Source organism: Plasmodium chabaudi (genome assembly GCF_900002335.3).
Source record: "Plasmodium chabaudi chabaudi strain AS genome assembly, chromosome: 14".
In the NCBI taxonomy this organism is placed as follows: Eukaryota; Apicomplexa; class Aconoidasida; order Haemosporida; family Plasmodiidae; genus Plasmodium; species Plasmodium chabaudi.
The window spans coordinates 1,180,224-1,199,697 of record NC_030114.2 but is presented as its reverse complement, the minus strand read 5'-3'; the positions used below and the strand labels follow the sequence as shown (position 1 = coordinate 1,199,697).

General features: G+C 23.9%; 9 protein-coding genes across 9 annotated transcripts; 4 read left to right on the top strand and 5 right to left on the bottom strand.

Annotated features, from left to right (window-relative positions):
- Positions 1-215: 215 nt before the first annotated feature.
- Positions 216-1,259, bottom strand: PCHAS_1433500 (radial spoke head protein 9, putative; the record flags this gene model as incomplete). Its single annotated transcript, XM_738761.2, has 1 exon — positions 216-1,259. The coding sequence occupies one exon, from the start codon at positions 1,257-1,259 to the stop codon at positions 216-218; it is 1,044 nt and encodes a 347-aa protein (XP_743854.2).
- Positions 1,260-2,202: 943 nt separating this feature from the next.
- Positions 2,203-5,286, top strand: PCHAS_1433400 (conserved Plasmodium protein, unknown function; the record flags this gene model as incomplete). Its single annotated transcript, XM_738760.2, has 1 exon — positions 2,203-5,286. The coding sequence occupies one exon, from the start codon at positions 2,203-2,205 to the stop codon at positions 5,284-5,286; it is 3,084 nt and encodes a 1,027-aa protein (XP_743853.2).
- A 192-nt stretch (positions 5,287-5,478) lies between these two features.
- PCHAS_1433300 (conserved protein, unknown function) lies at positions 5,479-5,907 on the bottom strand (the record flags this gene model as incomplete). Its single annotated transcript, XM_733399.2, has 1 exon — positions 5,479-5,907. One exon carries the CDS (start codon positions 5,905-5,907, stop codon positions 5,479-5,481), a length of 429 nt encoding a protein of 142 aa, XP_738492.2.
- Positions 5,908-6,369: 462 nt separating this feature from the next.
- Positions 6,370-7,264, top strand: PCHAS_1433200 (conserved Plasmodium protein, unknown function; the record flags this gene model as incomplete). Its single annotated transcript, XM_016799687.1, has 3 exons — positions 6,370-6,420; positions 6,600-6,698; positions 7,214-7,264. The coding sequence occupies 3 exons, from the start codon at positions 6,370-6,372 to the stop codon at positions 7,262-7,264; spliced, it is 201 nt and encodes a 66-aa protein (XP_016654943.1).
- A 1,010-nt stretch (positions 7,265-8,274) lies between these two features.
- PCHAS_1433100 (conserved Plasmodium protein, unknown function) lies at positions 8,275-9,903 on the top strand (the record flags this gene model as incomplete). Its single annotated transcript, XM_737281.2, has 1 exon — positions 8,275-9,903. One exon carries the CDS (start codon positions 8,275-8,277, stop codon positions 9,901-9,903), a length of 1,629 nt encoding a protein of 542 aa, XP_742374.2.
- Positions 9,904-11,213: 1,310 nt separating this feature from the next.
- PCHAS_1432950 (10 kDa chaperonin, putative) lies at positions 11,214-11,891 on the top strand (the record flags this gene model as incomplete). The annotated part of the gene is made up of 3 exons (XM_016799686.1): positions 11,214-11,216; positions 11,471-11,602; positions 11,715-11,891. The coding sequence occupies 3 exons, from the start codon at positions 11,214-11,216 to the stop codon at positions 11,889-11,891; spliced, it is 312 nt and encodes a 103-aa protein (XP_016654942.1).
- A 561-nt stretch (positions 11,892-12,452) lies between these two features.
- Positions 12,453-13,310, bottom strand: PCHAS_1432900 (peptidyl-prolyl cis-trans isomerase, putative; the record flags this gene model as incomplete). The annotated part of the gene is made up of 1 exon (XM_729153.2): positions 12,453-13,310. One exon carries the CDS (start codon positions 13,308-13,310, stop codon positions 12,453-12,455), a length of 858 nt encoding a protein of 285 aa, XP_734246.2.
- Positions 13,311-14,351: 1,041 nt separating this feature from the next.
- Positions 14,352-17,169, bottom strand: PCHAS_1432800 (SUN domain-containing protein, putative; the record flags this gene model as incomplete). The annotated part of the gene is made up of 2 exons (XM_016799685.1): positions 14,352-14,448; positions 14,654-17,169. The coding sequence occupies 2 exons, from the start codon at positions 17,167-17,169 to the stop codon at positions 14,352-14,354; spliced, it is 2,613 nt and encodes an 870-aa protein (XP_016654941.1).
- Positions 17,170-18,643: 1,474 nt separating this feature from the next.
- PCHAS_1432700 (thioredoxin peroxidase 2, putative) lies at positions 18,644-19,291 on the bottom strand (the record flags this gene model as incomplete). The annotated part of the gene is made up of 1 exon (XM_739990.1): positions 18,644-19,291. One exon carries the CDS (start codon positions 19,289-19,291, stop codon positions 18,644-18,646), a length of 648 nt encoding a protein of 215 aa, XP_745083.1.
- Between the last annotated feature and the right edge of the window lie 183 nt (positions 19,292-19,474).

The window sequence follows — 19,474 nt, the reverse complement described above, 5'->3', positions numbered from 1 at the left end:
TTTTTTATGATGATATGAAGTTTGTTAAGGTATTACACAATATGGATGTATGCCATTTTTTTTTGAAAAGCCAAATTTCATTATTTTTTGGCGTATCATAATTGTCTAATGGGCTAGTAAAGTAATAATACAAAAGAGGGATAAGCTATTTTTATTTTATTTTTTTCGAACACTAGTGAAAATGGTGTTAAAATTGTTTAAGAGATACTCTTTAGTTATGGTAATAAAAAAGGTAGGTCATGGTTCGGCAAGCCATTTCCTATGTAAATTGAAGCATAAAAAGGTGTATTAAGGGTATGATAAAATGTGTAACCAGGATACAAAAAATTTATTATGGATATTTTATTTAATTCTTTATTAATTTTAATATTCCATGCATTTGATGGAATATCTGATTTAATAGTATCTAAAAAATTATTTAAAAAAAAAGTATTGTAATTTTTTATTTTATCCGATGTTAGGTTTTTAGGATACCTAAAATGAACCCATGATGTTAATTTTAATGCATCAATAATATTTAGCCCTGAAAAATTGGAAAATTTCATTTCCATATTATTTGTTATTTTAATAGAATCATGAGGAATGATAAAAGTTTCATTGTCTATTTTTCTTATGACATAAGATAGTCTTTCAAGTTCTGTTATATCATTTTGTCTTTCACTTTTGTTTTTATTATTTCGATTATTATTATCATTATTTATTTCATTATTTTTATATTCATGTTTATCATTTTGTGGGCTCTTGTCATCCCAACTTTGTTCACTTCCTTCACCACTTTCTCCATCACTCTCATCATTATTTTCTTCGTCACTTTCGTTTTCGCTTTTCTTACTTTCGCTATTTTCCCCATCGGATTCAGTTCCATCAGTATATTTATCATTATCATTTTCTTTTTTTTTATATATCGAGCCCTTTGAATAAAAACTATTGGGTATACCATTGAATAAGGTAAATGGCATTTTCCTCTCAAGTTTTTCAATCAAATGATCATTACCTTTTATTAATTCATGAAATTTATAATCATCATTACAATAATAAAATACCTTTTTAGGGAAGAAGTCATCATCCTTAAAATGGTATGTTATATAATAGTCATTTTCTATACCTTCAATTTTACCCCACAAAAATATTTCTTTCTTTACTTCTTCTTCTAAGTTTGTCATTCCAAGTGTCACGCCTAATTTTTCTTCATGATTTAAACATCTGTTGGATTCAGTTAAATTTCCTAAATGGAAATCTAAATTCTTTAAATTTATCATCTCTGTAATTAATCAAAAGGTCTATATCGATATATTTGTGAATGCATATATTTTTTTTAAATTATAAAATGAAAATTTTACACAAAAATAAGTTTGCAATACATAAGTTTATTTGGTGAAGAAAAAGACCAAAAAGAAGTTAAATGTGTCTTACCTATATAACATACAAACAATAGATGAGAGAAAATTTTCAGCACAATAAAATTCGATTTTTTTTTTTTTTTTTCAAATTATTAGCTTTATTAAAAAGTCCATCTTATTAATATCCCTTCATAAGCATGCTTTGAAAAAAATGGATTGGATCATGCATATAATATATATATGCATAGATATGTAGAGATATTAAACTATGTACATATTAATAAAAGCGGGCATATTTATGATTATATAGGACGAGGACCGAAATTAAATAGCTTATTCCCGTGAGACAGAAAAAGGGAGCGACAAAGAAAAAAATTATAAATATGAGGACACGATGAAATATTAAAAATAGTGGATTATTTGATATTATTAAATTTTTATTAATATAAACATTGTTTTTTGAAAAAGCTTTTTAATACAACATCATAAAAAACGCATATAACCATGCGATTTATATAATTACTTTATTGTGCATTAGTTTTTTATTATTTTTAAGTGGATTATGTTAGTACATTTTATTTATTTTCATCTCTTTCATTTTTTATTTGACTCTAATTTTATCGTACTTATTTTCAATCATTGGTTAATATACTTCATGAAAAAAGCGGAATAAATATGACCACATAGAGATATATGCACCTATACATAATTTTCAAAAATTGATGCGAATATACTATATTTACCATCAAATATTATACTTAGGATAATAACATTCAGGTAGTAGGGGAAGTACCTGTCTTATCGCCACTTTGATTGCATTTTTTCGATTAGTAATGTTGAAAATTTTTGATACAAAATAAAGATGCATTATTTTACGAAGACTAAAGAAAGTTCTGAAAACAAAAGGTCTAATTTCATAACAAATAGTAAGAATACAAACAAAAATGATCAAAGGATAAATGAATTTTTTAATGAAGGAAATAAATTAGAAAATGGACATCAAAATGGTATGTCTAAAGAGAATAATACAAATTATAAAAATGAATTAGATGAAAGTAAAAACTCTTTTTTAAATTCTAGTTATAAAAGTGAAATGGAAAATGAGCATGAAATTAAGCATGTACCCAGTAATAATAATGTGGAAAATGGGGGAGAGAAAGCACAAGTATTTTCCAGAGACAATAGTAAGGCAGAAAATATAAATTCAGGGGCCCTAAAATATAAAAGTATAAATGTAAAAAACGAATTCATGTCATTTATAAATAGTATAAAAAATTACAATGATGAAAATGATTCATATAAAAAAATTTATTTAGAAAAAGAAAATCAAATAAAAAATAATTTATCAAATGACAATGGAAAAATAAAGGAAGAAAAATTATTTGATAGTGATAATCATGTGTCTAATAAAAATATGGATGAAGTTTATAATAATTCGGATAATATTAAAAACCCAGATATTAGTGAATCTAATAAAATTAGTTATGAACAAAAAAGCAATGTAAATATACAATCGGAATATAAAACATTTGATCAGTTTTTTGATTCCGGTTATGAACAAAATCATGGCACTAAAAAAAATACTAGTGCCATACAATCAATTTCAAAGGTAGAGAAAAATACACATAATCCTATAATGGAACAAAATGATATACATACCAAACAAATATTATCAAAAAATCAAATCAGTTATAATAATAGCGAACAAAGTATTGATTATAGTGGGGAGCATAATAATGAAATGTATAGTAGTCGTCAAAGTGGTACTATGCATTATAATGAAGAATTAGTTAGCGACAAAAGGGAAAGAAGTGGGCAGATAGATCAATCTAATCGTCATTATAATAATGGAGAAGGTAATAGTGAGTTTATAAATAGCATGAATGATCGAGGGCCTCAAAAAAAAAGTATGCGCAATATTAGCCACGGTAGTAGCAATAATAAAACTGATCATTCTTTATCTCACTCCAATATGTCGATGAATAGCTATGGAAAGCTTAATGGGGAATATTTCGAAAATACGACGGGTTCAGTGAGACTAAAAAATAGTTCTATACAAAATGAAAATGATTCCATTGATTTGATAAATAATGAACAATCAATGAACCAAACGATGGAATCAAATAGCCATATAATGCAAACAGCTAGTCATAAAATAAAAACGAATTCATATTATGAAAGAAATACTGTGAAATTTGAAGAATCAAACAGTACAATGAGGCAATCGATTCAATTTCCTTATGTAAAAGAACAAACAGAAAAATACTACAATGATAAAAGAAACAGAACAATGTCAAATAATCTTCTACATCAATCTAGAAATAACGATGATAAAATAAAAAAAAATGACACATATGGGCAAAATAATAAATTAGAAACACAATATAATAAGGGACAAATAAATAAAGGTGTATCTGAAAATCGAAAAAATAATACAGAAGAATACAATAATCATAAAAGTAATATTTTAAAAAATGATTCTATAAAGTTACACCAAAACCAAGAAATAGCATTAAAAGGCAGTTATTCAAATTATGGAAATACTGTTGATATATTAAGAAGTCGAAAAATAACAACTAACCAAAATATAATGGATTCACGAAGCAACATATTAGATTCTAATATGGTTGGTATGGAGAAAAATAATAGCTATAGAGAATTTAAAAGTGGAATTAAAGAATCAGCAGACGAATTATTAATTAAATCTAAAGATGCTTACGAAAAATTAGATGATAATATATCCAGAGCAAATAATACATCAATAAACTCTAAATATATAGAAAGACAAATCAAATCAAAGCATGGCTTAGGTGATTCCGAAAGGCATATGAGCAAAAATTTGATAACAACGATGAATACGAGTGAAGACAGTAGAAGAGAAAGCTATTCGAAACGATCACAATTTTCTATAGAAGATTCAAGAGAAAGTTTAACAGAATATGATTTGAAATCTTCAATAAATAATGATGATAAAGAAAAAAATGATCAATCTGATTCAATTAATGAATATATGAATAAAAATAAAGAAATCGAATCAAAACGTTTTTATGAAAATAAAAAAGGATATTTACATAGAAGTGAAAATATTAATAGAAATAAAATTCCTATAGAATATAAAAAGTTCAATACATATGTTAATGATAGAGATAAAAATGTCGATATAAATTTATTACGTGAATTTCAAAAAAGTATTAAAAACAAAAAATGGATAATAGATGATGGCTCAGAGAATAACCAGAATTATTATATGGGAAAGGAGCAAGACACACAAAATGATGATAACAGTCAAAAAATAAATAATAATTATAACAGAATAAGTCATAACAATATCGATTCTTATAATGATCAAAAAAATATGAATAGCACTATCCAAAATAGGGATACAGAATATGATCAAAACACAGAACCCTCTCATATAAGCTATTCTATTTCAAATGATGACCCAAATTGCCTTATGGATATATCTAGAATAAGCTTAACAAATGGAATTAATGTGAGCGATAAATCTGATAATGAACTAGAAAATAGTTATATAAATTTTTCAGAAAATGATCATAATATGAATTGCGAATTAGAGGTTTCTCTAAATCAACAAGTTAATAAATATTCTAATTCAGCAAATGAGTTTTCTACATCTATAAATGATTCTCAAACTGATAGGAATATTTCTAATAATTTTGATCTTACTGCATCTAATATATCAAGACATATTATTGATATAAATAATAAGCTATCACCCAAAAGCAATTATAATTATATTACTCAATTATCAATGAATAGAAATTTTGATAATACCGATTTACAAATTTCGTATATAGAAAATGAAATACAAAACAAGATAAAGGAATTTGATATTTTTCTAGGTCAGCATTTTGAGAGAAAATGTAATCACGTTCTTAACAGAATTGAAAAGTTACTTTCCTGTGATTTTTTTAGTAATAACTAAGAGTAGGAATGGTATGAATGTATATATTTTTTTTAATTATAATTATTTTTTAGAGTGTTAAGTTTAAAAACATAGAAATATTTTTTTGTGTGTGCACAAAAACAAAGTATCAAATCATTTGCTAAGAAAAATAAATGCAACAAAATGATAATATACACATGAGCATGGTGTATATGGCCATGCTTGGATTTTTCAAAAATCCGTAACTCGGCAGTTATGAGACCAATCACCAAACATAGTTGGTTCATGCTTGTCGAATTTATATCCATATTCTTCTGGCAATATTTTCTCCGCATTCATTTGTTCTCCTTTTTCGTTCGCATTCTCATTGAGCATGCTTTCATTATTTTTTAAATTTTCATTTATTGAATTTTCATGACAATGTGATTCATCCTTTATATTATGAATGTGTCTTTTTATTCCAAGATTAAAGAAACTTTTATCATTTAAATTATTTGAATTTGTAAGACCTCCATTTTTATAATGAACATTACTAGTGTACTGATTATTTAAAAGGCTCTTTGTAATTACATGCTTATATGGGATATTTAAATTTTTCAAAAAAAAAATATTTTTTGAAGTTTTTATTTGGCATAGTTTTGCCATTTTCGATATAAACATAAAGTTATTGGATATTTAATTTATAATAATACAAAAGGTAATATATGAGCATTTATGTGTGCATATTATCTGATTGCATGCTAAGGTATCGCCTTTGTCTTTTTTTGAATGTGAATATGATAATTAATAAACGATTTAAGATTTAAAGCATAATATTTCAGACGATACAAGAGAAATTATATATTCTATGTATATATATTATTTCTTGTAAATAATGAAAAATTGTTTATATTTTATATGAAAATTGAACATATAAATATGAAAATAATATACAATTTTAAATAAAGTCGCGAGTTTGTTAAGTATACTATATAGGGAGATAAGCAAATGCATACACGTATAGATATTTTGATTTATCTCTACATATATATGTACAAACCCTAAAATAAAAAGTCACCAAAAAAATATCAAAATTTTGATAAAAGTCTTGGAAATATATTGTAAAATATAATTAACGAAAAAATGGAAAACAATTTTGATTTAATTGAAAAAGACAATCTTGATAAAGAGATGGTATGTAAATATCTTATTAAACATATATCACCATTAATTTGGATACTTGAATAGTATTAATGTTAATACAGAAATGTATGCATATATATATGTGTATTCTATAAATGAATATAAGCATGTGTACTTTTATATTTATGCCCACACTACACTATTTTTTATTATTATTAATTTAATGGCAGAACAATTTAAAAAATGAAAATTATAAATATATGGAAGATCACCCAGAAATAAAAAATTTACTTAATGATTTCATTTCTTCTATCTTATTACATGCACCAGTAATATATAAAAAAAACAAAAAAGAATAATACTAATTTATATTACATAAAAATGTGAAAAACGGAATTAACACCTTATATATAATAATTTACTATTCTAATTTGAAATATTAATATAAATAAAATGTCCATTATCATGTTGATTTGTTTATTTTACTTTATTTTAAACACATTGTTAACAATTGTAGAAGTGTTTAAATATTAAATATAAAAATTAAAATCCTATAGTCAAAGATATGCATATTATTAAGCCTATTTATTTCCATGCGAACATTTTTATTTTAATTTTTTTTTGAGGGAGTTTATGAGATGCTAAAAAAATTTTTTTTTTAATTAAAATAGGCAATTTATTTTTAAATAATATAGTGGCAAATTATTAAAAAAAATAAAAATAATAATAAAATAAATATTTTTATAGTATTATGATGAATTGTATAATTATATTAGATTGTCCTTATTTATATTTATTTGGTATACATATATTTTCCCTTTTTTTTTTTTTTGATACATTTTAGGAAGATATTTTTCAATACGCAAATGAATATTTTTCCTATTTTAAGCAATAATATAATTATATGTATTTTTTTATGTATATAAAGTTCCAAAAGCTAAGGAAATGTTAAGCTATGGATAATATCATTATGCATATATAATTCAATTTTTTCAATATGCATAATTTATAAATTTTTATTTTTATTTCAAAGGATTTCCACACTTATGAATACAATACATATATATACATATACTCAAATCATTTGGATATATTAGAAAACCGTATGTTATATTAATGAAAGCATTTGTGGTGAAAATATAGTATAGGGAAGACTAACGAAGATTGTACACGAAATATTAAATTCGTTAAATTTTTATTAAAAATTTGAACTTAATATTGTATTTTATTTACTTATTTTTTTGTATATAAATATATTTGTTTGAAAAAATAATTATATTAATAAAACAGTACTAATAAACAAAGTTATAGAGGACTCTTGTTTAATTTTATGCCCATTTGATCATGCATATTATGTGATGATATATAATTTTGTTAAGAACAGATCTATATATATGCACACATATAATGTAGCACATATTCTTTTACATACTTTGTATTTTTTTCCATTAAAAAAAATTATATAAGAAGAAATTAGCTTGTTCCCAAAAAATACATTTTATTCGCCCACAACTATTCAAATAGTTTATGTTACGCATACATGCATATGCTATACCGAAGTATTTTTTAAAAAAACATGCCTTATGCATATATACAAATGTGCATTAATTAAAAAATTTCAAGCATATATTATTTTGTATACTATTCACAGCATTAAATTGTGAAGCCTTTAAAATCAAAAAAATGTATGATTAAAAAAATGAGATATTGTCTTTTTTTCTAGTGGCATAAGTTAAAATAATCACATTTATCTATATAGATATATATATGCTCGTATATGCATATATGTATATGTAGTAATTGTGTAAACATTTACATGTACCGGATTCCATTTTAGCCTATTGTTGGATATAGTAAAATATACTTTGTGAAAAAAAGTGGCATTTTTTTGTATAAATCCAAAAAATGGAAAGTAAGAATGAAAAGATAAAACCTATTGTTAGTGAAAATACAAACTCCAATGACAATTTGTCAAAGGAAGAACAGACACGAATTTATAAAATATTACTACTAACTTATACAAAACGATTATCAAAATGTCAAGATTTAATTAAAAATATTTATTTTGAGAATTGTATTGTTAATAATATAAAAAATGGAGAAAGTGATTTGATGCTAAATGAACATTTGCTATCTCAGCATAATTTTATTGATACATTAATTAAAACGAATGAAAAAAATGCGTTTATAAAAAATCTTAATTTATTTGAAGAAAGTTTTAATAAGAAAGAAAATGATGCAACAGATGGCAATGGAGAAAATAAAAATAATATCAATAACAATAATGCTAGCAATACTAGTACTGGAAGCAATAATAACACATCACCTGGAAATACAAATAATAATGCGAATCAAAATAATATAACAAGTCAAAGGATAGCTTTAAACAATTATATAATGAGCCTAGAAGAGAGGTATCACATATTTTTATTATTAAAAATATTATTTATTTTATTTTTATTTGAGGCTAGACCTAGATTGTATTTTATTGCCATTGGAATATTTATATTATATATCAGAGGTTTTTTTGATATGGTAACGAGTAACTTTAATTTTGTGTCTGGAAATGAATCTATAGAGCAAGTGCTAAGAAGAATGAGAGAATCTCAAAATTTAAATAACCGAGAAAATGAACAAAATAATGTAAATAATCAAGATAGCCAAAATAATGAAAATGGCGATGATACAAATAATTTTAATGAAAACAGAAACCAAGAAGGTTATCCAAATATAACGAATCAAAATGAGAATGATAATACATCTATTGAAAATTTCAATAATATGATAAATAACGAGGGAATTCGTGATATGAATAATTCCCATTTATTAGAAGGAATACAAGCAGGTGATGAGCATCAAAATGTTAATAAAAACAAAACAAACGAAGATAGTGATAGTGCTGACAAATCTTCTAACGATAGACAAAGTATTGAAAATGCAAAAAATAAACAAAAGGCTTTTTTTTCGATACTTCGAAAAAAGAAAGTCGAAGAAAATAACCAAGAAACAAAAAACAATAGCAATAATAGTAGTTTTTCATTAGATGAAAATAACGAAAATAGTAGTATGATTCATAACAGTAATAATAACAATGGAACTGAATCCAATGCTGATAATAATTATAATGATATGGATGCTTCTCAAGAGGATAATATAAACATTCCAAATTCAGGTTTAAGAAAAAGAAAGTCACCTGATAATTATGATAATAATAAGGAAAACGAAATGTGCTTTCATGATAACTCTAATGCTTTTACCAATGTTACAAATAATAACATTAGTGAACGAGTAAATCATGAATGTGAAGACCGAAATAAAACATCGGATGCAAATCAGCAAACCAGCAACCATCCTTTAGAGAATGATAACAGGCATATGACAAATAATACTGAAAGACAAAATAGCAATAATGGAAATATTACTACTAGAAGAGGACTAACACGATTCGAAAAAATTATATATCAATCTGTGGTTATGTTTTTTATGACTTTATTGCCGTGGTGGGTTCCCGACATTGCTTATTTGGAGGATTAAAAGGAAAAGAATTAAATGCATTTGCCTCCTATATATACATGTATAGATAATATTATTATTAATGCAATTTTTAGTGAACCCGTTGTTAAATTGGTATTACAATACCCTTTTTTATGTGTGCAAACATAATTTATGTGTTAATTATTCTTTTAAATAAATAAATAACGAATAAATGGAAAAATATTATCCTGTTCTTATTTATAGCCATATACATAAAATGCCACATTAATTATTTTTTGTGTTTAATATATTATTTTGTTTTTTGCTTTTTTTTTATATTTATTTAATATAATTTTTTTTTAATTAAAATGTGTATGATTACTTCAACCTGACTATACTAAAGTTCTTCAGGAAGTTAAAATATTATAATCATAAATTATTTATGTAAAAAAAATAATAATAAAATAATTTGTTTATACAACTCTGTGGTAAATCATCAGAGTTGCGAAATCGGGGCACAATGTGGATGTGTGCACATCGAATGAGTAAGTAAATGAAAAATAAATAAGCAATATTACATGTAAAATATATGTATATAAGCATAAGAATAAAAATATATGGGCATTCCTTTTAATTTTAAAATGTGTCAATCTGGAGAATGCTACAGTATGTTAATAATAAGGATATTGTATACACGTAAAAAAAATAAAATATCATTACAATCTTAGTAAATAAGTATAATGGTATTATTACGTTATAAAAATACTGAAAACATGAATAAAAATTATGGGTAAAAAAATAAGATAACAATAAAAAATGGAATAAATATTTCCACTCTATATTTTAATTTAATATCCCGTTGTTAGTATGAAATAAAAAATTAATACGTAGTAAAAAAATATGTATATATTATATGCATAATTTTTATTATTTAAAAATCCCACAAATTATGTAAGTTTGATTAGTGCAAAAAATTTAATGAAAATAAATAATCACATGTAATATATCACCCAACGAAATAAAGAAAAGAAAAACAATTTAGAAAAATTGTGAATTATTTAAAAAATATAGGAAGTTTGTATTTTCAATTATCCATATTAAATAATCCAATAATTTTTATAACATCATTTTTATGTAAGGGCGTAATATATATCGTCGTATTTATATTCTCCTATTTTTATATAGTAAAAAAATACATATGGCATATGCATTTATTGGATAATAGAATATCCTGTTTTTTTTAAAGAAGTTGATATTTTCCATAATTAACAACAGAATATTTTAAAAATAATCTCGCGTATATTTATCAAAAAAGAAAGAACAAAAATTCAGTTATTTGTATACAATTAATATATATATAGGAATACAAAATGGTAATTTTTTTTTTAAATAATGATAATATTATATACAAATTTTATGTATAAATAGTTAATGTATATATTCACGAATTATATTGATAGTATATATAACAGTTTTTATATATATGTAGATCATAAAATTATATGCAATATAATGTGTAAGAATCTTATGTGAAAATCGCATAAATATATTTGATAAAATATCAAATGATTATGCATTGAGATTAAGTGTCCATGTGTTAATAATATATGAATGCATTTTTTTACAGGCTTCTTCAATACCCAAAAAATTCATTCCATTAATGGATCGTATTTTAATAAGTAAAATAGTGCCAAAAACCACCACAAAATCTGGATTATATTTACCAGAAAGTGCAACTGAACCTTCATATACAGGAAAAGTATATTACTTTACCTAAAATAAAATAATTATTTTTTTTTATTTAAAAATTATAGCATATATGTTCAGTTTTGAGTAGATCATATATCTTTTTTTGTTATTTCACTTTTCAGGTATTGGCAGTTGGACCTGGACGTATAACAAACAACGGAAATAAAATTCCACCTAGTGTAAAAGAAGGTGATGTTGTTGTTTTACCAGAATATGGAGGATCCTCATTAAAAATTGATGGTGAAGAATTTTTTGTCTATAGAGATGATGATATAATTGGAATTATTAAAGACCAATGAGGTGTTAAAAATGTGGCATATATATATGCATACTTTGATATTTCTTTTGTAAATATTTTCTTTATGTGCATAAAGTTGTTTTTTCACAGTACTATACACCATTATTTTTACTGTAAATTTTATTTTTGAATTGCTGAGTTTTGTCATTCCAATTTTTTATTTTCTATATTATTTTTATTTTATTCTATGCTTTATTTTTTTTTAAATAAAAAAACCAAAATTCATCAAATATATTATACATACATGTGTATATTTATTTAAATGCGATAAACATGAAAATGCAAAAAAGATAATCTTTCTTTTATAAATGGGTGTGCATTTTTATAGCAATGCATTTAAGTTATATCAAACGATATAGGAGGTTTATTATTAAAAAATTAAAGAACGAAATAAAGAAAAAATAAATGGAGACTAACTGAAACAAATACATATGCATAAAAACAACCAAAAAATGTAGAAAAACATAAAATAATATCATTTCTCATAATAAGTTTCAATCTATCTGCTTATTTGTCATACAAAAATGTATATATGTAATGGAATATTATTGGAGAACTTAACTTATTTGGTCAATCCAAGCTCCTTTTTTTCTCTGGCTTTATAAGAAGATGCTGCGTTATCCATTAATTCCTTTCTTTCTTGCTCAGACATATGTTCAAACTCCTTTTTAGATATAATGTTTTGATTATTTTTATCTAGAATACTTGTTACATTAAAAAAAGGTGGACCATCTTCTTCTAAACTTCGATATAAGCCACAATTAATAATTTTTATATCATACATTGGATTTCCTAATTTTGTTCCCATATTTTCAATAGTTCTTATAATATCCATACCTTTCAAAACAGTTCCAATGACTACATTATGTTTATGTAAAATAGGCATAGGTGCAAATGTTATAATAAATTGTGAGGAATTACTATGAGGGCCTTGATTATATAAAGCAACATCGCCATCCTGTACAAATTCCATATCAAAATTTTCATCAGGGAATTTCTTTCCATATATACTTAAACCTTCTTTATCATTTAATACATTTCCTCCTATTAATCCAATACCAGGATAAATTTTATGAATAAATGTATTCCTATATCCAATATATTTATCTTTAACTTTATATCCTTCAGAAAGTTGTATAAAATTTTCTACTGATAATGGTACTTGATCTGAATATAAACCGATAAGTACTCTACCAATGTATTTATTTTCTACTGCTATGTCAAAAAATACATAATCTCTTATGGCTTTGTTATAATACACCTGTTTGCTTTTCGCCTTTTTTCTTTCATTATAATTCCATAATGGTGGGAACAAAACTGTAAAGCCGATTGCGAATTTCCATGATATATGCAAGTTATTCCACCATCTAAAACATTTATTCCCTATTATTCTTCCTCCTTTTATGCTTTTATTAAGCATTAGAAATATTCAGTTTTTCTATGAATGTGGCTAGTTAAATTTATATATTCACTTAGCTAGATAAACAGTTAAATAGTTAGTTAAACTATGAGCATCGAGTAATAATCATACAAATTAAATTTTTTATTTTTTGTACGTATTTTTATGCTATTCCATTTTTATTTTATTGTATTCATATTATATAATTTGTGCATAATCACCATATCGCTTTACTTTTTTTTTATTACACCTTTATTTAGGGAATTGAAAAAACTATGCATAGATAAATTTCTCAAATTAGAAAAAAAATAAAATACTAAGAAAAAATATATAAACAAAGAAAGAAAATATAATAATTTGATATATGGATATTTCGCTATTTGCTTCTATAACACCGTTTTATTTCAATCTACAATATATTTACATGTACTGTTCCTACAGTATAATTGCTATAACCATTTTAGATATGCTTTATAAAATGGTGAACTGATTTAAAGAACATTTAAACTGGGAGAATTGTATGAGCATACAACTGTTGGAATATATATATATTTGTTTTCATTATAGGTAACAAATATTAATTGAAAAATAAAGTTAATAGTATAAAAAAAATAAAATAGCTAAATGAATACACATATTTTTGAATAATAATTTGAGGATTATATATTTATGTGTAGACGAAAATAACAGTAAATAAAACATAATACTTAATTAAAATTTCACAATAAATGAAATTCAAATTTTATGAAAAAAGAGGAAAGCAAATAATAAAAGCAAAAAAAATGTACATAAAAAAGTATGACTAAAAATTAAAATATGATTAATCTGCACAAATGACAATAAAATGATAAGAAAGCTAGTGTCGGTAAGTGCTTAAAATATGTTAAAAAGACGCCTAAGGGGGCTACAACATGCATATATAATGTGTGTATATGGATATATAAATATCTATAGCACTACATTATTTTTAAAGTAACGAATATGAGAAAAAAGCAAATTGGGCTGACAAAAAAAGGAATTGGATAATAAAATATCAAAATAAGTTATAAAAATCTTCTATCTTTACTTTAACTTTCTTATGCATCTTTGGCCATGCACTTTAAGTCTATAAATGCAAGTATATGGGGCGCCATAGTTTTCCGTAAATTCGAATATAATTCTGTAAAAAAATGAAAAATTAAAGAGTATAATTAAAAAAAGGATGAAAATATTTACACATGCATATGCTATATGTTTATTGAATAAAAATATGCATAAATATGGTAGACATTTTATACTCATAAAGACTTTTGGCAAATTATTATGAGTAGAGGTAGATAAAAAAATATGCTTTGCTTCGTCATTTTGTCATTCTTTAATATTACCGCTTAAATGGAAAACAGTGCTTGGTTTGATAAGTAGATACTCTTTTTTTTCGATCAAAGTAAAAATCACCAATATGTATAACACTTGGATTTTTGTTATCTTTTAGCCATTTTTCTAAAATTTCATTGGGATATAAAATACCATATTCTTTATGTAAACATGAGTATAAGGAGCTATTTTTAAAATCGTTATAATCAATATTTGATTCCTCAAAATTTTCAGGCCAATTTAAATCAACAACACCATAAACAGAAAAATATTTTGGAGTTGCATTTGAATTGTTACTTATATTTTCATGAACATGTTGTATTGAAACAGATGTAACATTAATAGTAGCTGGAAGATGTATAGTTACTTTTCCTGTGTTTCCTTTAAAAGAAAAACAATCTCCTGGAAAATTTGAAGGTTTTAATATAATTGATGGGTCTTTTCCCATTGGTTTAACCATTCCATATATTTCTTCGGAGGGTAGAAATGAAACAATTTGGTTTAGAAATTTTTCGACAAAATCGTTTTTATTTAATGGATAGCTAGTCATTTTATAAACAATTTTTGCTCCTAATGATTCTAGAGCCCAATCTATTTGATTATAATCTAATATAAATTCATTATATAGTTCATCAACTTTTTCTTGTAAAATTTCAATAGCACTATAATTAGTCTGATTTAATTTTTTAATAATTTCTTTATCATTTTTGAATTCTTTACTATGAAGAGCATGATCTATAGATCTATTTATATCTTCTTTTATATTTTTTATTTGTGAATTAATTTGAATATTGATTTTTTTATAGAACTCCTTTTGAAATTTTTCCTGCTTTAATGCCATATTTTTATATTTTTCTTCATTAGATATTACTGTTGTTTCTGTAAGCTCATTTATAATATCTTTTTTATATATTTCTAAATAATATTTTATTTTATTTTCGATATTTTTTAACATTTTGAGCTCAAGATTTGGAAATATATTATCTAAAAATGTTTTTGATGCTTCTGTTCTTTCTTTTAATATGTCTAACTCTTTTCTTATATCCTCTATTAAGGCTAGTTTTTTTGATATATAATTATTTCTGAAAATATCTTCTTCTGTTTCTATTTGTTTCTTTTTATATTCAGCCACCATTTTCGTATTTTCTTCATCAGTTATTTTTTTTGAGTCTTCAATTTGTTTATCTGCATATATATATACATTTTTTTTTTCATCACCCCCATTTTTCGAAAATTCAATATTTTCAAAATTTGAGTAAGTTTTATTGGCTATGCTTATTTCTATATGTTCCATTTGTTTTTCTAGTTTGGAAAATTTTTCAAGAAAATAATTTTTTTGATTTTCTATTTTACTAGAAACACCTTCTTCGATGTTTATTTGGTTAGTGTGTACTTTGTTTTCTATCTCATTAAAAATTGTTTTTTTTTTATCACTAACATCAATTTTTATATCATCAATAATTTTGAGATAATCTCCAAATTTATTTTGAAATAGTTGATAATTATCTTGTAATTTCTTTTTGATATTTTCAACTTCTTTTTTTGAATGATTTTTAAAATAATCTATATTACTAGTATTGCTAATTATATCATTTTGTAATGTCTTTAATTTAGATTCCATATTTTTTAAATGAGTTTCTATCTTTTTAAAATTATTTTCTAATTCCTTTTGTTTATTTTTTATATTGGAATACGTTTCCGATGTATTACCACTCTCCTCTTTGTTGGTAAAATTTAGATTAATGCTTTCATTTATTTTATTTTTCACATCATCAAACAATTCTTGAAATTTCCAGGCTTTGTTGTTTTGGCCATTGTCTTTATTTTGACCAACAGCCCCTTTACTTCCTCCTTCCTCTCCTAGTTTGAGATATTCCATAAATTTGTTTACACCATCATAAGTATTTTTGGATGGGTTAATTCCCCAACTATCCAAATCGATTTTGCCATTGTTAAAAATAGTAATAAAACCAGATATACAAGTAATAAGGATAGACAAAATAATCATAAAAATAGCCATATATGCTATTCCTTTTTTATCATTTAATATATCATTTAAAAACATACTAATATAATTAGCTATAATATTTATAAAAGACTTATTATGAGAACTTTCAATTTTTAAATCATACATTGGATCATTATTACTTTCTATTTTATTCCACATTACCATCCGACTAGTTAACATAGCATTATTAGAACCATTTTTTTTTCTATTAAAATAATTTGTACCTGATTCATTTACTTCTAAATCACTTAATGAAAATATTTTTACTAATGTTTTTCGAAACCTTCCAAATTTTGTCTCTCTAGTTTTACAAGGGTTTAATTTCCCATAGTTCATATTATTATTTTGAAAATCTTCATAACTATGTAATACTTGTATTAAAGAACTATCATCATTTTCATGGGGATCAATATTATAATTTGCTTCATTGTCACTATTCCCCTTTCTGCCCTTTTGTTTATTTTTCGTTTCATTTTTGTCGTCTTTTGCACGTTTATTATTACCTGTATTTGTGGTCATATTTATCAGAAAGAGATTACAACAGTACTAGCTAAATTATTTTTATTATTTATATGCCTATATTAGTATTATTTATAATGTTATGTCTAGTACTAGGATATACATTTTCTCCCTTTTTTTCACTTATTCCTTTTGCTTCTTTCTCCCCTTATATCTTTACATTTGATTTATGTTCAAAAAAAAACATTAATGTATATGCTTTGCCTATTTAATACCAATATATTACCACACACTTGTGTTATATTTCGTTTTATATTTACACATATACTTTGCTTTTATGAACTATGCAAATTTATAAATAATATAGGACTATTCAAAAAATGCTTATAATGTTATATTTTTCAAAGTGTTACAAATTATATAAAAAAAATTCTATAAAAATTTTCCTTTTTATTTTGACAAAACTATTAAAAAATGGGTAAAAATTGTGAAGGATGAAAAGGCCATTCGAGACAAAAGAAACAAATCACATACTCATCAAAAATGCTTCTTTTCTCTAGCCCTCACCCGCCTTTCACGCTCTCAATATATTTATAATTTATTTGCTTATTAGCTATTTATTTTGATTTAACTCTCCAATTGAGCGTTGAAGAATTTTATTATTTATGTAATTATTTTTCCTATTATTCATTTTGCGATTTATCTTTCATTATTCATATTTTACGCAATGCTTATTCGCATAAAATTTTTATAGAACGTTTTTTTTTTCGAATTATATAATTTACGATTTTTTATTTTAAGAAAAAAAAAAAATAATAATTCATTACACACTTTGAAGACGTTTAACATGCCTAAAAATATTTTATGAACACTCATAGGGTTAAAAGAATTAATATTTATTTTTTACACACAGGAGTTACTTTTTTTTATATTTCTGAAAAAATAAAATATTATAATTTAGTATTATTAATATATTTTAGTGTATGTATATGATATAATATATGAATCATATATTTATATGTATTCATTCATTAGGTAAGTTTAAGCATATGTTTGTGTATTAAGCGCGCGCATACAAAGGCTTTTGCACACTATAATATAGGTGTTCTTCAAATTATTATATATTGAATTTACACCTTAACTATAATGTTGTTGATTCCCTCTTTCGTGTTTTAAATATATACATTGTTTTAATCTCATTTATTTAATATATCCAAAAAAATGTTTATGGGAGGATGTCATTTTTTTTAATGGGAGTTTTTTTAGAGAAAATGTTAAAATAATAGTATCATATATACGATAAAATGTGTTATAAAAATAAAAAAAAAAACGACAAAGAAACTAAAATAAATCGAATATATACAATCATAAACGGATGCATATGTATATTTTTTTTCAAAAATATATCTCAATTTATTCTTATGCAATAAAATTAGTGCCTTTTCCCTATTTTCAAGTATTTGATTGATATGAAAATGAATATAATTGGACATCATAGTCTTTATCACTACAATTATTTACTTGATATATTATTTTACTTTTTGTATTCAGTATTTAAATAATCAAGTAAGGCCTCATTAGTTGGTTTGAAAGATTTGTCTCCTTTTTTCCAATTGATTGGGCAAACATTTCCACTTGTATCAACATGAATTATAGAATCTATGACTCTTAAAACTTCATTAACGTTTCGGCCTATTGATAAATCATTAACAGTTTTATGCCTAATTTTTCCTTCTAAATCTATTATAAATAAACCTCTTAAAGCAAAGGAGTTATTATATAGGACATTATAATTTTTTGAAATTTCTTTGGTTATATCTGATACTAATGTAAAATTAATATTCCCTATACCCCCTTTTTCGATAGGCATATTTTTCCATGCCATATGACTATAAACTGAATCTACAGATATTCCTAATAGTTCTACATTCTTTTCTTCAAATGATTTTACATGCTTGTTAAATTCTATTACTTCTGTTGGGCAAACAAATGTATAGTTTAAAGGGTAAAAAAATAAACAACAATATTTTTTACCTATATAGGATGATAATTGAACATTTATGATTTCATTATTTTTATTTATTCCTTGTGCTGTAAAATCATGAGCCTTCTGAGTAACATGAGAAAACGATCTCACTGATCTTCTATATACGTTATTGAATAAATTGTTTAAAACTTTCATTTTTTTTCAAAAGAAATGTATATATGATAGTATATCAACATATACCCACAGTGTGAAAAGATACTATATGTCAAGATTAGGCAAAAAAAAATATAAAATATAAATAAATATATTCATATAATTTTAAGCCAAATAGACTAAATAGTGTAGAATTAAATAAACAATAGGATAATAAAAAATGGC